This window comes from Suricata suricatta, chromosome 1, assembly GCF_006229205.1.
Source record: "Suricata suricatta isolate VVHF042 chromosome 1, meerkat_22Aug2017_6uvM2_HiC, whole genome shotgun sequence".
Taxonomy (NCBI): Eukaryota; Metazoa; Chordata; class Mammalia; order Carnivora; family Herpestidae; genus Suricata; species Suricata suricatta.
The window spans coordinates 120,458,738-120,472,229 of NC_043700.1; the positions used below are offsets into that span (position 1 = coordinate 120,458,738).

The following is a 13,492-nucleotide window of genomic DNA, read 5'->3' on the forward strand; positions in this document are numbered from 1 at the left end:
AAACCTAGTTATAAAGTATGTGAGGCATATGTTTGCAGGGGACAAAACTGAAATATAAAGATTCATTAACAAAATTCCTTTGATTCAGATGAGAAATGAGGTAGTCCTAATCTAGAGAGCAGTGTAGACTTCTCCATCTAAGTGAGACAAGATTTCCACTTCTAGAAATATTTAGAATGTAAAATTCACAGGATTTGATTATGGTTGAATACAAAAGAGAGAAGGAAGAAGAAATCAGAACTGTTTTCAAAGTTTTTAACCTGATTATCTGAGTAGTTGGTAATGCATCAGCTGGAATAGAGAATATGAGAGCCTACAAAGTTTTAAAGTATAAAATAAATTCAATTTTTGGCATGTTGGAATTCATGGTACATCTGCTATATCCAGAGAGGGTTGAGTAAGCAGCTGGATATATAAAACTAAAATTAAAAAAGGATGACGTACATTTGGGGGTCAACTGGATATTGATGGTTACTAGAACCATGTACAGAAAATTGAATGAATTGGGAAGAAGTGAAGTCAGACCAGAGGTTAATTACATCTAACTATACCAACTTCTATTTTTAGACAGTGCTCATATCTATCAATGTCTCCTGGTCATCTCTCTGCCTTTATTGACAACTTGGCCACAGGGCTCATTTTCTTTCTCTCCCGTCCATGCCGGCTGTAGCGCAGATGGCTCATTGAATGCTCTGGGCTCTCAGTTCCTCGATCAGCGTTGAAGTTCCTCAACAACGCTTAACCCCAGGAGTCCATAAAGTTCAAACCCTCTCATACTGATATTTCTGCTTTAGTCTTTGGCCTCATCAAGAACCCTATTCTCTCTCACTACTACTCTATTACTTTCCAGGCATACTCTTACTGGATTCTCATTATTGTTATTTCTGTTTTTTTTTTTTTCATTGCTCCATGTACCCTGGTAAAATGCTACCATTTTAACCATTATCTTTCCAAAAATCTAAAACCATTTGCTTTGTTATCCATTTTCCATGTGCCTAACTATCAGCAGCTGAGTCTAATTAGTTTTTATATTTTTATTTATTTGGTAAACAATTATATGATCCTTACAGATGTTATTTTTATCTAAGAATTTCATAATTTTTAGCCATTTTAATTCTTATAGCAAAGCCATAGGATGGGCACAACTAGGATGTTCCCTGCAAGAAGAACTCACACCATCATACAAGTTTGTGATCCCCAACCTGCATTATAATATCCTATAATTTTATTGACTCTTTTTGGAATGCTCTCTATGGAGAAATCAGCTACCATGCTGTGAGAAAGCCAAGCTATCCTGTGAAGAGACCATAGAAGAAAAGTAAAGCTACCAGCCCTCAGCCAGCATCAGCCACCAGACATTAAGTGAAATGCACAAGCCTTCAGATGAGTTCATTTTCAGACTTTAAGTTGTCTAGTTGAGCCCTCAGACATTACTGAGTAAAAACAAGCTATCCTCCCAATGTCTTGTCTAAACTTCTGACCCACAGAATTGGTAACTTTTAGAGGAACTTGTTATGCAGCTATAGTCACTGGAATATCACCAATAACAAAGTTCATTGCTAAATCCAGCAAATATCTTTCAAGTCTTAATTTTACTTGCTTTTTTGAAATGCTTAACATAGTCAACCAAACCCTGCATCTTTAAGTATTACCTTTATTGGATATGTATATCACTGCATACTATACATGGGACTTGTATCTTTCTCGTCACTCCTTATCAGTTACCACTAAGAGCCCCTCTACCCATTTCTTTCTTAAGGCTTCGTCTGAGGCCCTCTCTGGGCCAGTGGTCCCAATCAGGAGTATACAGTTGAGAACAAATACTCAAATTTAATGGAAGATTGAATAGCAAGTGTGAATAAAAAATAAGATGCCATTGTGAGTTGTAAATATTAAAATTAAAGTGTCATGTATCTCCATTGTGACACATACTTCTCCTCTTCAATACATGTGACAGGTTCATAAGAAACCATCAATCCCCCTAGTATTTTATTATTTTATTCTCAATAGTAGTCTCAAATAAGGAGTTCGATCATTATTATTGTATTCTAAAATGGTAACAGTCGAAGAATTAACTAGACAACTGTAAAGAGTAGGGTAGATTAAATATTGTGTAACAAAACAAAGGCATTCTTTAGAATGTAATGAAATTGTAAGTTAAATCACTGGTAAAGATTACATATTAAGATGAAAGATAAAACAAAATTTCTTATCTGAATCTTAAATTAATCAAAGTTTTTCATTGTCAATGAATATTTTTAATATATTAAATAATGTCTCGGAATAAAGAACAAGTCCTAACGTGTCTTACATATGTAAATAATTAAACAGTATCTGCTCTGGTAGTAAGTTGTTTCATCCTCATAAAGCTATTTCTCAGAATGTCAGAGAAAGGAAAATATTTAGGGGGAAAAAAAAGGGAATCTGATCTTGAATTACTTGTGAACCTTACCTCTGACATTCATTTTTGGCTTTGTTGATGAAATTGAACCTACATCAAAAGATGATGAACCATTTTTGCAGGACACCTGCTGTGTTTGAGATCTTCTAGGAAAGAGTTGGAAATGTTCTTTTCTGAGCATTGCTGTGAAGACCCTTTAGAACACTTATTGATGTCAGATATTGAACATTCTGAACTGATTCATGGCATTTGAAACATATCCCTTTTTCATACTAAAATTTTTTTTTTTCTCCTTACCTTGCTGTACAAAAGATCCATAGACAAACCACATGGAGTTGTAGAGTGTAGTAGATGTCATTGATCCCATTTGTAATCTTGGGGGATTAAGCCAATTTAGGAGGTACACCAGAAGACCCACCAGAAGAACAGTGCCAGCGATGCAAGCCCATAGAGAAAGATCAAATGGTGCAAGGCATGCAAACATATCCACTGTCTTTTCAGCCCTTCGAAGTAATACTCCCACTGAGTAGTCCATGTAGCGTGTTGTAAAGTCCACCACATTCTCACGATCTGGGGTGATGGTTAAAGCAGAAATCCCTATGTCGGCTCTCTGAGAAATTGAAAAGAAAAAATAATAAATTAACAATGCGGAAAACAATTTGATTGATCGTACTTCAGCTTGCCTGAAAGAAAAGAAAATAGATGCTTCAGGAAACATCTTTAGTCTTTTTATATAAACCGAAAACACTGCAGATATTTCTTAGAGGAGAACTCTGTGTGAATTTTGCATTTCTCACTGCAAATCTTGCCCCACCAGAGTCAGATAAATGACCTTGTTCATATTATCACTGCATGTGAAATCAGTGAAAAATATTTCAAACACAGATAACACCTGAAGGAAATTGTCTTTTTTCTGTGGGTCATTTTATCAAAGCCGTCATTAACACAGTAACAAAGGCAAAACTTGTTCTAAGCAATTCTTTCTGAGAAAATGTTCCCAGGATATTTTTTTATGTTCTTAAGATGTAAATTATTAGATAGGCTATTTAAAAAAAACTCTCAACAGGGCATTTACTCTTCATTTAGATTTCTCTGCATCAAAATTTATAATATCGAGCTCTAAATGTATTACAGTTAGAACTTTCATACAGCGCTCTTATAACGTCGTCTGCCAAAAGTCTCTACCGTGATTTTATTTTTTAAACCTCAGAAATGTTTTAATGAAAAATTAAAGATTAAGGAGACATAATTCTTCTTGGAGTCACCACTCTTTTCAATGGGTATCTCCTTAGATTCTCAGTGACAGTGTTACAAACGTCAGTGCGTGCTATTTTACTTGTTTGAAGCACACAGCAATGTTGTAGGGAGAGCACAGAACAAATGACTTATGAGAACAAATATTTAAATATTCAGAAGGTGCATTTTATTTGAAATAATGATCCATGGCTGTGACTAAAGCTGTGGGAAGCTCCTTCCAGACAAATAAAAATAATAGTAAACTCTGTGTTGAACATTTTTGCTATTATTTTTCTTTCTTACTTATTGTTTTATGAAGAAAGACAGAAACTGGCTTTATTGCTTTTGGACACCAAACAAAACAGAATAAAATAAAAAAAAAACCCAAAATACAAAAACAAACAAAAAAACCCATGTAAAGTAACTTACCAAACGGAATGCTAAACTGGCTCAAATAAATCTAGTCTTTAAAGTAATAATGGCCTCAAAAATATTCTATATAAATATAAGAATCGTGTGTGTTTGTGTGTGTACACAATGTTTATGCATATATATCAGTACATATAGCCCTGTGCTAAGTATTTAAATAAAGTTTCTCATTTAAAAACTTACAATATGTCATGAATTACGTGTTTCCCTCTCCATTTCATAGAAAAATCACAAGAATTAAGTAACTTGTTTAGTTCTCATTGTTAATAAGTATAGAGGGCAGTACTAAAGCTAATTTTTCTTACTCCAAATCAGTGCTCATAACCATTTATTGCAAAAAATCCTTCATTTTCCAAAATGATACATATGGTAGACGGTTAAAGTAACTGGTTTTAGACAAGTTTTGTCATAAGAGAGTTTCAAATTTTGTGGGTTTTTATTGTACTATTTACATCACAACAAGGCCATATTAGGATATAGACCATGAGTTTATAATTATTAACAGAGGTGTTAAACTTAATAACATATTTGAAAATAAACTTTCAGAGAAATAAATATTGTTGCTTTCAGGCTCATTCATGCATTTATTTATGTATTTCTGCTTGTATTTATTTATTTACTTTTAAGTAGTTATCACACTCAGCATGGGGCCCAATGTGGGACTAGAAATCAAATCATGGCCCTGAGATTAAGACCTGAGCTGAGATCAAGAGTCTGATGCTTAAGTGACTGAGCCACCCAAGTGCCCCTCATATATTTATTTTCTTATGGCTTAATCACAGTCAGAAAATTTCATCTACAGAAGAACTTACTGACAAGTTGACTATTTCTAAATGTTCATTATTATTTTTCTGATAAATAACTAAATGTTAAATGATAATGAATTAAAATAACCACATACTAATTCTACTAATAGGTAAGTATCACAAGTGAATTTCTAAATGAAAGAAAGATATCAAGGGAATAATGTGCGTTTTCTTTTTGGAAAAGGAAACTTGATTATATTGTATGTGCTAAAATATTTATTAAATATAATAGTTATTTGTCATATTTCTATGGAGGACCAGCTTCCTAAATTCTGGGCTGGTTTTAGCACTTGGTTATTCTGTTTTCAAGGAGAAATTTCCAATATTCCTGTGGAGAGCGTGTAAAAATCAAATGATGGAATTTTCAAACTGCACAAATACATTTACATACAGACACAACATAAACACATATGCACACATTTTCCCATCTCTGAGGGTTTTATATGTCTTCCTAACAAAGTGCCTAACCCTATCCTTCAGAATCACTAATATTGAGAAGATAATTGTGCTTGGTATGAGTACACGATAGTTCTTACTTCTATTAGAGTTTTATTGAAGGAGGAAGAAAAAAAGCCAAGAACCACTGATTCAAAAAGATAACCCCAAAACTTCTTGAATATCTTCAAATTACCAAAAATGATCAGAAACAAATGATTATTCCTACCCTCCCTCCTGCGTCCTTCACTGTCTTCCTTTTCTTTTCCTCTCTTTTTTCTTTCACCTTCTCTCCCTCCTTCCATCTCCTTCTCTCCCTCCTTTCCTTCCTCCCTTATTACTTATTTATCTGTCTATGTATGGATATATATCAATTCATTTGTCCAGTTTCTACATTTCAATATTTACTGACATGAAACCTTTAATTTTCTCATTAACTACCCCTTGCTAACTCCTTGAAGATGACCTTAACTGCTATTTTATAAGGAACATATAAATATCAGATTAAAATCCAGGCTTATTTCTACTATTCAACATATATCCTGCACCCAGCCTATTCTACTTAATCTCCATTTACAATAAAGAGCTGTCTTCTTTCCCAAAATCAACTCTCCATTAGTAAACTTATCAACCAACACCCTCTTTCAGATATTTAAACTCCTGCCTTTTATATATTAAACATCATCCTATCAACTTTCCTATGAAAAGATTCTGTAATACCTTTGCATTAAAAAAAACCAACAAAAAAAGAGGAACGCCTGTTCTTCTATGACTTCTGAATTCCAGTTATTATCCTTTATCCCTCTCCCCTTTTCACAGTCAATTTTCTTTAAAGATTTGTCTCTATTTCCAAATCTTTTAGTAAGTCTGGGAAGATTCTTTTGTACTCATTTTGCTAATGGGATACAGCACTTGTTAATTTTTGCATTGCTGAATCAAATGGATACAATTTAGTGCTCATCTGTTTAGGTTTCCTGATGACATTTGACAGTGATGACTGCTTTCTCCATCATAAGCACTCCTCCTTGGATTTCATGACATGATATAAGCTTCTTTTTCATTTCCTTTTGCAAGTTTATGTTGGAAATCCTGAGGGCTTGGGCTTTACAGACTTTCCCCATTTGATCTTCTGCCTAGGCAATCCCATTTATATCCACTACTTCCATTGTCCCCATTCACACATCAGATTTACAAATTTATATTTCTAGATATAGATCCAAGGTCTGGAGTCCAGACTGACTTGTGTAACTACATAATTGATACTTCTATTAGAAGTCTCAAAAATACCTCAGATTTAACATGGCCAAGACTATACTCATGCTGTCCAACTCTAACCAGTCCTCTCTGTGTCTTCTGCCTCTATGAATATCTTTTCATATATGTCTTAGATCATGGTGGTCTCATTATCTTTTCCAATCTTACACCTGACTTATCTGTAACTATTGATTCTACCTCCTGGGAATCCTGTTATGCATTCAGTTCTCTACTATTGCCAGCTCTCACCATTGCTTTTAGGGCTTATTATGAGTCTATCTGACAACTATCTTTTCTTTTCTCTTAATCTCCCTATTGCAGTCAAAGTAATCTTTCTGTTGAGAAAATCTAATTCTGTCCCTTGCACAGTTTAAAGATTTTTAATGCATTTGCATTGCTTTGAAAAAAAGAATTCAAATCTTTAACATAACCTATACGTCTTTAGATAAACTATCCTCAACCTACCTCAACATATGTATACTGGACCACTTTTCTTTCAAGCACTTCTTCCTGATGTATGGTCTTTATACATGCTATTTCCACTGAATGTATTGGGCTTCCTGAAAATTTTTCAAGTAAACTCAGATTCATATTCATAAATCAGCTCAATTATCACTTCTTCAGGGAAGCTATCCATGACCATCTTTGATTAAAATAATAATTCTTGTTATTTATACTATCATAAGCCTTTATCTCTCATTTCTCTAGCAGTTGTGATAGTTGTCATTTTACAAATATTTGTGTGGTTGTTGGAATAATACTAGACTGCAAGCTCCATGACTAGTTTTTATTATTTTTTTTAATTTGAATATTCTTGGTATCTACTACATTTGTCTGGCATAGATTCATGATCAATAAAAACGTGCTTCATATATAAATAAATAAAGATGGAACATTCACTGTATGCTTGTTATCCAATTCTTATAAATCTCTTCTATTCCTCAGCATTCCCAACAGAGAGAGATTTTTACAGAATAAAAAGAAAATAGCAATATAAAAATTTACTAAGTTTTATAGCAGTAATAAAGGCTTTATATCTTAATGAATAATTACCTCAATAATTAAAATAAGGTTCTTGGTTTATTAATATGTTTATGTTTGTTATTTGTCATGACTAAGGTAATCAGGAGTCTACTATAGTAGGTTCAATATATTACAAAATATTAATATACATCAAATGTTTAATGAACAAGTGATTATTTAAATTTTAGTAAGAACTAGCACTAAAACTGGAATATAAAGAATTATTTAAAAATATTCTAATTACACAGTCAAATGTTTTCATTGAAAGGAGAGGAAAGATTTGTATTATTTCAAGTCTTGAAAAGGAGATGGAGGGGCATTACAAGGGGGCCTGGCTAATAGGCCACACAATAGTTGAATCATAGAGCAAAAACTTAGAGTTTGGAAAACATTTGTTCTAAATTTAATCTGAAATAAATGGTCATATCTCACAAATAATCATCTAATTTATGCTTGACCATAATACGAGGGACATTATATTAATGACAGTAATAGCTACATATTTATTAATGCTTAGTATATATCTTGTGCCATGTTATATGTTCCAAATACATTCTTCTTTTAATATTATAAGTACAGTTGCACCCTTACAAGATGAACGACATATTTGACATATTCTAATTAATATAAAGCTTTCATTAATTAATGAACTAATATCTGCTACCCTCTATATCTTCTATTAAGTGTCTTAGTGTTATCGTCTATAAATCACATTAAAAATCTGACTAAATATACCTAATCCTTCAAGTACTTGAAGAGTACTATTTTATTTTCAAATTGGAAATATTATTTTAATGCTAAAAACAATTTGCTTATACAATCAATTCTTCTCAAGGTATGGTTTCCAGAGAGGGGCAAGATGGCAGAGAAGTAGGGAACTCTGTCATTATCACCCACCTGCATCTATCAAACTAAGAAAGACTGAAGCCAGAATACTCTGATCTGCAAGAGTAGGAGGAAAACACACAGAGTCCACAAAGAAGACAGCCTCATTGGTGCCTGAGTGAGTGCAAACTGGGGAGATAAAAACGGGTTGGGCTGGAGGCATGAGGGGAGAGAGCCCCTTCACCCCAGCACAGAGCAGGTGAGAGTGTGCAGAGCCACTGAGAGATGAGGGGAAGAGAAAGAGAGACTGAAAATGCTCATAGAGCTGTCTCTAGAGAAGAGAAAAACCTCAGCCTGAGATGGAGAGGGATACTACCATCCCATATATAACTGCTGGGCGAAAAGAGAAAAATCTGTCCCCACTAACTGGTGCATTTTTTTGGGCTCAGCATGCCGATTCCAGGTGGAGCCAGAATAAAGCTGCTCCCCAGGTGGAGCCAGAATAAAGCTGCTCAATCCTGGCTAGGAAACCACCTGCCTGCAGGAGTACATCTCATCTCGGGTGGTAGCATTAAAGTTCATGGACTAGAATTTGGAAACGAGGTGGGGCTTGGAAAACACAACTTGGCCTGCCTGGGACTCAGGGAAATCAGACCCAGAAGAGTGGCTTGCAACGCTTGGTTCAAGAAGGGTTTGGGTCGCCACCATTCTTCTCCCCACAACCATCAGGGAGGGGCTGCTCTCCGAGGCCTGCTCTCTGAGACCTACCTACACCAAACCATGCCCAACAGTGCAACAGAGCTGCCTTTTTTTTTTTCTTTTTCACCTTTTCAGCCCTGGAGCTTGAGAAAGATCAACATTGATGCATTGCAGTGACTAGATCAATTCTTGTCATTCAGATATAGAATGGCATTCCCTTATCTCATTCGTTTCTCTCCCCTCTACTGGTTTTAAGATTTTAGACTGCCCTTTGTCTTTTGTTGTTTCTGTTGCCTCCACTTTTCTTTTCTTTTCATTTCATTTCTTTTTTTTTTTCTTTTCCTTTCTTTCTTTTCTTTGCTTTCTTCTTTTGGTTTGCTTCTTTGTTTGATAAGTCTGTGTGTTTGTGTGCTTTTCTTCTGTGTGTGTGTGATTGTCTGTCTGTTTTCCTTTTCAGGGCTACCTCAAGAAAAAAACCAAGGTACACATGGTGGAGAGTCCCAAATATCACTGAGTAGGGAAATAAAGTAACCAAAGGCACAACAAGAGAAACTGAGAGACACCATTAAAAGAATACTTCCTGAACGGACAGGCCCTGGACAGTCAATGAGCCTTCTTTAATAGAGCAATACTAACAGGTGCAGAGTGCTTAACAAGCTTTTAGTATATGTGCTGCCAAAGCAAGAACTTTAACAAACTTTTAAATAGGACAAGAGGCAGAAAGCTAGCCAAAATGATGAAATGGAGGAACTCTCCTCTAAAGAAATTCCAAGAAAAAGTCACAGCCACAGAACTACTCAAAACAGATATAAGCAACAATAACGGAGCAAAAATTTAGAACAATTGTCATAAAATTAATCGCTGGACTTGAAAAAATCATGGAAGTCATCAGAGAAGCTATTGATACAAAGAATAGGGACCTTCAAAATAGCTGTGATGAGTTGAAAATGTTATAAATGAGGTGCATAATAAAATGGAGGTGGCCACTGCATGGATTGAAGATGCAGAAAAGAGAATAGGTGAATTAGTAGACACAGTTATAGAAAAAGAGGAAGCCAAGAAAAAGAAAGATAAATTGATCCAGGAGCATGAAAGGAGAAGTCAAGACCTGGGTGATACAATCAAACAGAACAATATAGGTATTCTTGAAGAAGAAGAAATAGAAAAAGGTCCTGAAGGGGTGCTTGATCAAATTATAGCCAAGAGCTTTCCCAATCTGGGGAAGGAAATAGACATTGAAATCCAAGAGGCACAGAAAACTCCCCTCACACATAACCTTCGGCACAACATATCATAGTAAAACTGGCAAAATATAAAGATAAAGAGAGAATCCTGAAAGCAGCTTGGGATGAGAGGGCCCTAACATAAAGGGAAACCTATCAGAGTGATTAGAGACCTATCTACTGAAACTTGGCAGGCCAAAAAGGAATGGCAGGAAATCTTCAATGGGATGAACGAAGAAATATGCAGCCAAGAATCCTTTATCCAGCAAGGCTGTCATTCAAAATAGAAGGAGAGATAAAGGTTTTCCCAAATAAACAAAAATTGAGAGAATTCATCACCACCAAACCAGCCCTACAAGAAGTCCTAAGAGGGACTCTATGAGGGAAATGTTACAAGGAACACAAGGCACCAGAGACACCACTATAAGCATGAATCTTACAGAGAACACAATGAATCTAAACCCATATTTTTCAATTATAACACTGAATGTAAATGGACTGTATGCTCCAATCAAATGACACAGGGTAGCAGAATGGATAAAAAAACCCCAAAATCCATCTATTTGCTGTCTACAAGAGACTCATTTTAGACCTGAAGACAAAGTCAGATGAAAGTAAGGGGATTGAGAAATATCTATCATGCAACTGGTAGTCAAAAGAAAGCCCTAGTAGCCATACTTATATCAGACAAACTGGGCTTTAAAGTGAAGGCACTCACAAGAGATGAAGAAGGACACTATATAATAATTACAGGGTCTTTCCATCAGGAAGAGATAACAATTATAAACATATATGCACCAAATTCAGGAGCACCCAAATACATAAAACAATTAATCATAAACAAACTTATTGATAAGAATGTGTTTGTTGCAGGGGATTTTAATACTCTACTTATAGCAATGGGTAGATAAACCAGACAGAAAATCACTAAAGAAACAATGGACCTGAATGACACATTTCAACAGATGAAATTGATAGATTATTTAGAACTCTGCATTCTGAGGCTGGGGAATTCACTTTATTCTTGAGTGCACATGGCACATACTCCAAGAGAGATCACATACTGAGGCATAAAGCAGCCCTCCATAAATATAAACAAATTGAGATCATGCCATGCACATTTTCAGATCACAAGGCTATGAAATCACAGAAAAAAGTCCGGAAAATCTCCAAAAACATGGAGGTTAAAAAACACCCTGCCAAAGAATGATTGGGACAATCAGGCAATTAGAGAAGAAATTTTAAAACATATGGAAACAATAGAAAATGAAAATACAACAATCCAAATGCTCTGGGACTCAGTAAAAGCAGTCCTAAGAGGAAAGTGCACTGCAATCCAGGCCCATTTCAAGAAACTAGAAAAAGCACAAATTCAAAATCTAACCACACCTAGAGGAACTAGAAGGGGAGCAGCAGGAACACCTCAAACCAAGCAGCAAAAGAAAATAATAAAGTTTAAGACAGAAATAAACAATACAGACCCCCCCCCAAAAAAAACAGTTGAACAGATCAATGAAACCAAGAGTTGGTTTTTTTAAAAAATTAACAAAATTGATAACCCTCTAGCCAGGTTTCTCAGAAAGAAAAGAGAGAACACCCACACAGACAAAATCATGAATGAAAATGGATCTATTACAACCTCAGAAATATAAGCAATCATCAGAGAATACTATGAAAAATTATATGCCAACAAATTGGACAACCTAGAAGAAATGGACAAATTCCTAAACACACATGCACTACCAAAATTCAAACAGGAAGAAATAGAAAATCTAAGCAGACCCATAACCAGTGAAGAAATTGAATCAGTTATCAAAAATCTCCCAATAAATAAGACCCCAGGGCCAGATGGCTTCCCTGAGAAATTCTACCAGACATTTAAAGCAAAGTTAATACCCATCATTCTCAAGCTATTCCAAAAAATAGAAATAGAAGAAAAACTTCCAGACTCATTCTACAAAGCCAACATCACTTTGATACCCAAACCAGACACTGACCCAACAAAAAAAGAGAACTTCAAGCCAATATCCATAGTGAATAGAGATGCAAAAATACTCAACAAGATACTAGCAAATTGAAATCAACAGCATATAAAAAGAATCATCCATCATGATCAAGTGGAATTCATTCCTGGCTTATAGGGCTGGTTCAATATTCACAAATCCATCAATGTGATACATCACATTAACTAAAGAAAAGATAAAAACCATATGATCCTGTTGATAGATACAGAAAAAGAATTTTTTGACAAAATACAGCATCCTTCCTTAATAAAAACCCTCGAGAAATTTGGGATAGAAGAAACTTACTTAAACATCATAAAAACCATTTACAAAATGCCCACAGCTAATCTCATCCTCAGTGGGGAAAAACTGAGAGCTTTCTCCCTGAGATCAGGAATACCACAAGGATGTCCACTCTCACCACTGTTGTTTAACTAGTGCTGGAAGTCCTAGCAGCAGCAATCAGACAACAAAAGGAGATAAAAGGCATCAGAATTGGCAAAGATGTAGTCAAACTTTCACTTTTTGCAGATGACATGATACTCTACATGGAAAACCTAACCAACTCCACCTGAAGCCTACTAGAACTGATCCATACATTTACCAAAGTCGCAGGGAACAAAATCAATGTACAGAAATCGGTTGCATTTTTATACAGCAATAATGAAGCAGCCGAAAGACAAACCAAGAAACTTATCCCATTCAAAATTGCTTGAAAAACCATGAAATACTGAGGAATAAACCTAACCAAAGATGTAAAGGACCTGTATGATGAAAAATACTGAAAACTTATGAAAGAAATTGAAGGAGGCACTAAAAAATGGAAAAACATTCCATGCTCATGTATTGGAAGAATAAACATTGTTAAAATGACATTATTACTTAAAGCAATCTACACATTCAATGCAATCCCAGTGAAAACTGCACCAGCATTCTTCTGAAAGCTAGAACAAACTACCCTAAAATTTGTATGGAACCACAAAAGGCCCCAAATAGCCAGAGTAATATTGATGAAGAAAACCAAAACAGGAAACATCACAATCCCAGACTTTAGCCTCTACTACAAAGCTGTCATCATCAAGACAGTATTGTATTAGCCCTTTATCTGATATGTCATTTGCAACTATCTTTTCCCATTCTGTCGGTTGCCTATTAGTT

The 13,492-nt window shown here is 35.1% G+C and overlaps 1 protein-coding gene across 1 annotated transcript in view; it reads right to left on the bottom strand.

Moving 5' to 3' along the window:
- GRID2 (glutamate ionotropic receptor delta type subunit 2) overlaps positions 1–13,492 on the bottom strand; it is a 1,401,829-nt gene that overhangs the window by 284,439 nt on the left and 1,103,898 nt on the right. Inside the window, exon 11 of the mRNA XM_029943131.1 lies at positions 2,699–3,011. Within this exon, the coding sequence (XP_029798991.1) occupies positions 2,699–3,011 (313 nt within the window). The remainder of the gene's footprint in view (positions 1–2,698; positions 3,012–13,492) is intronic.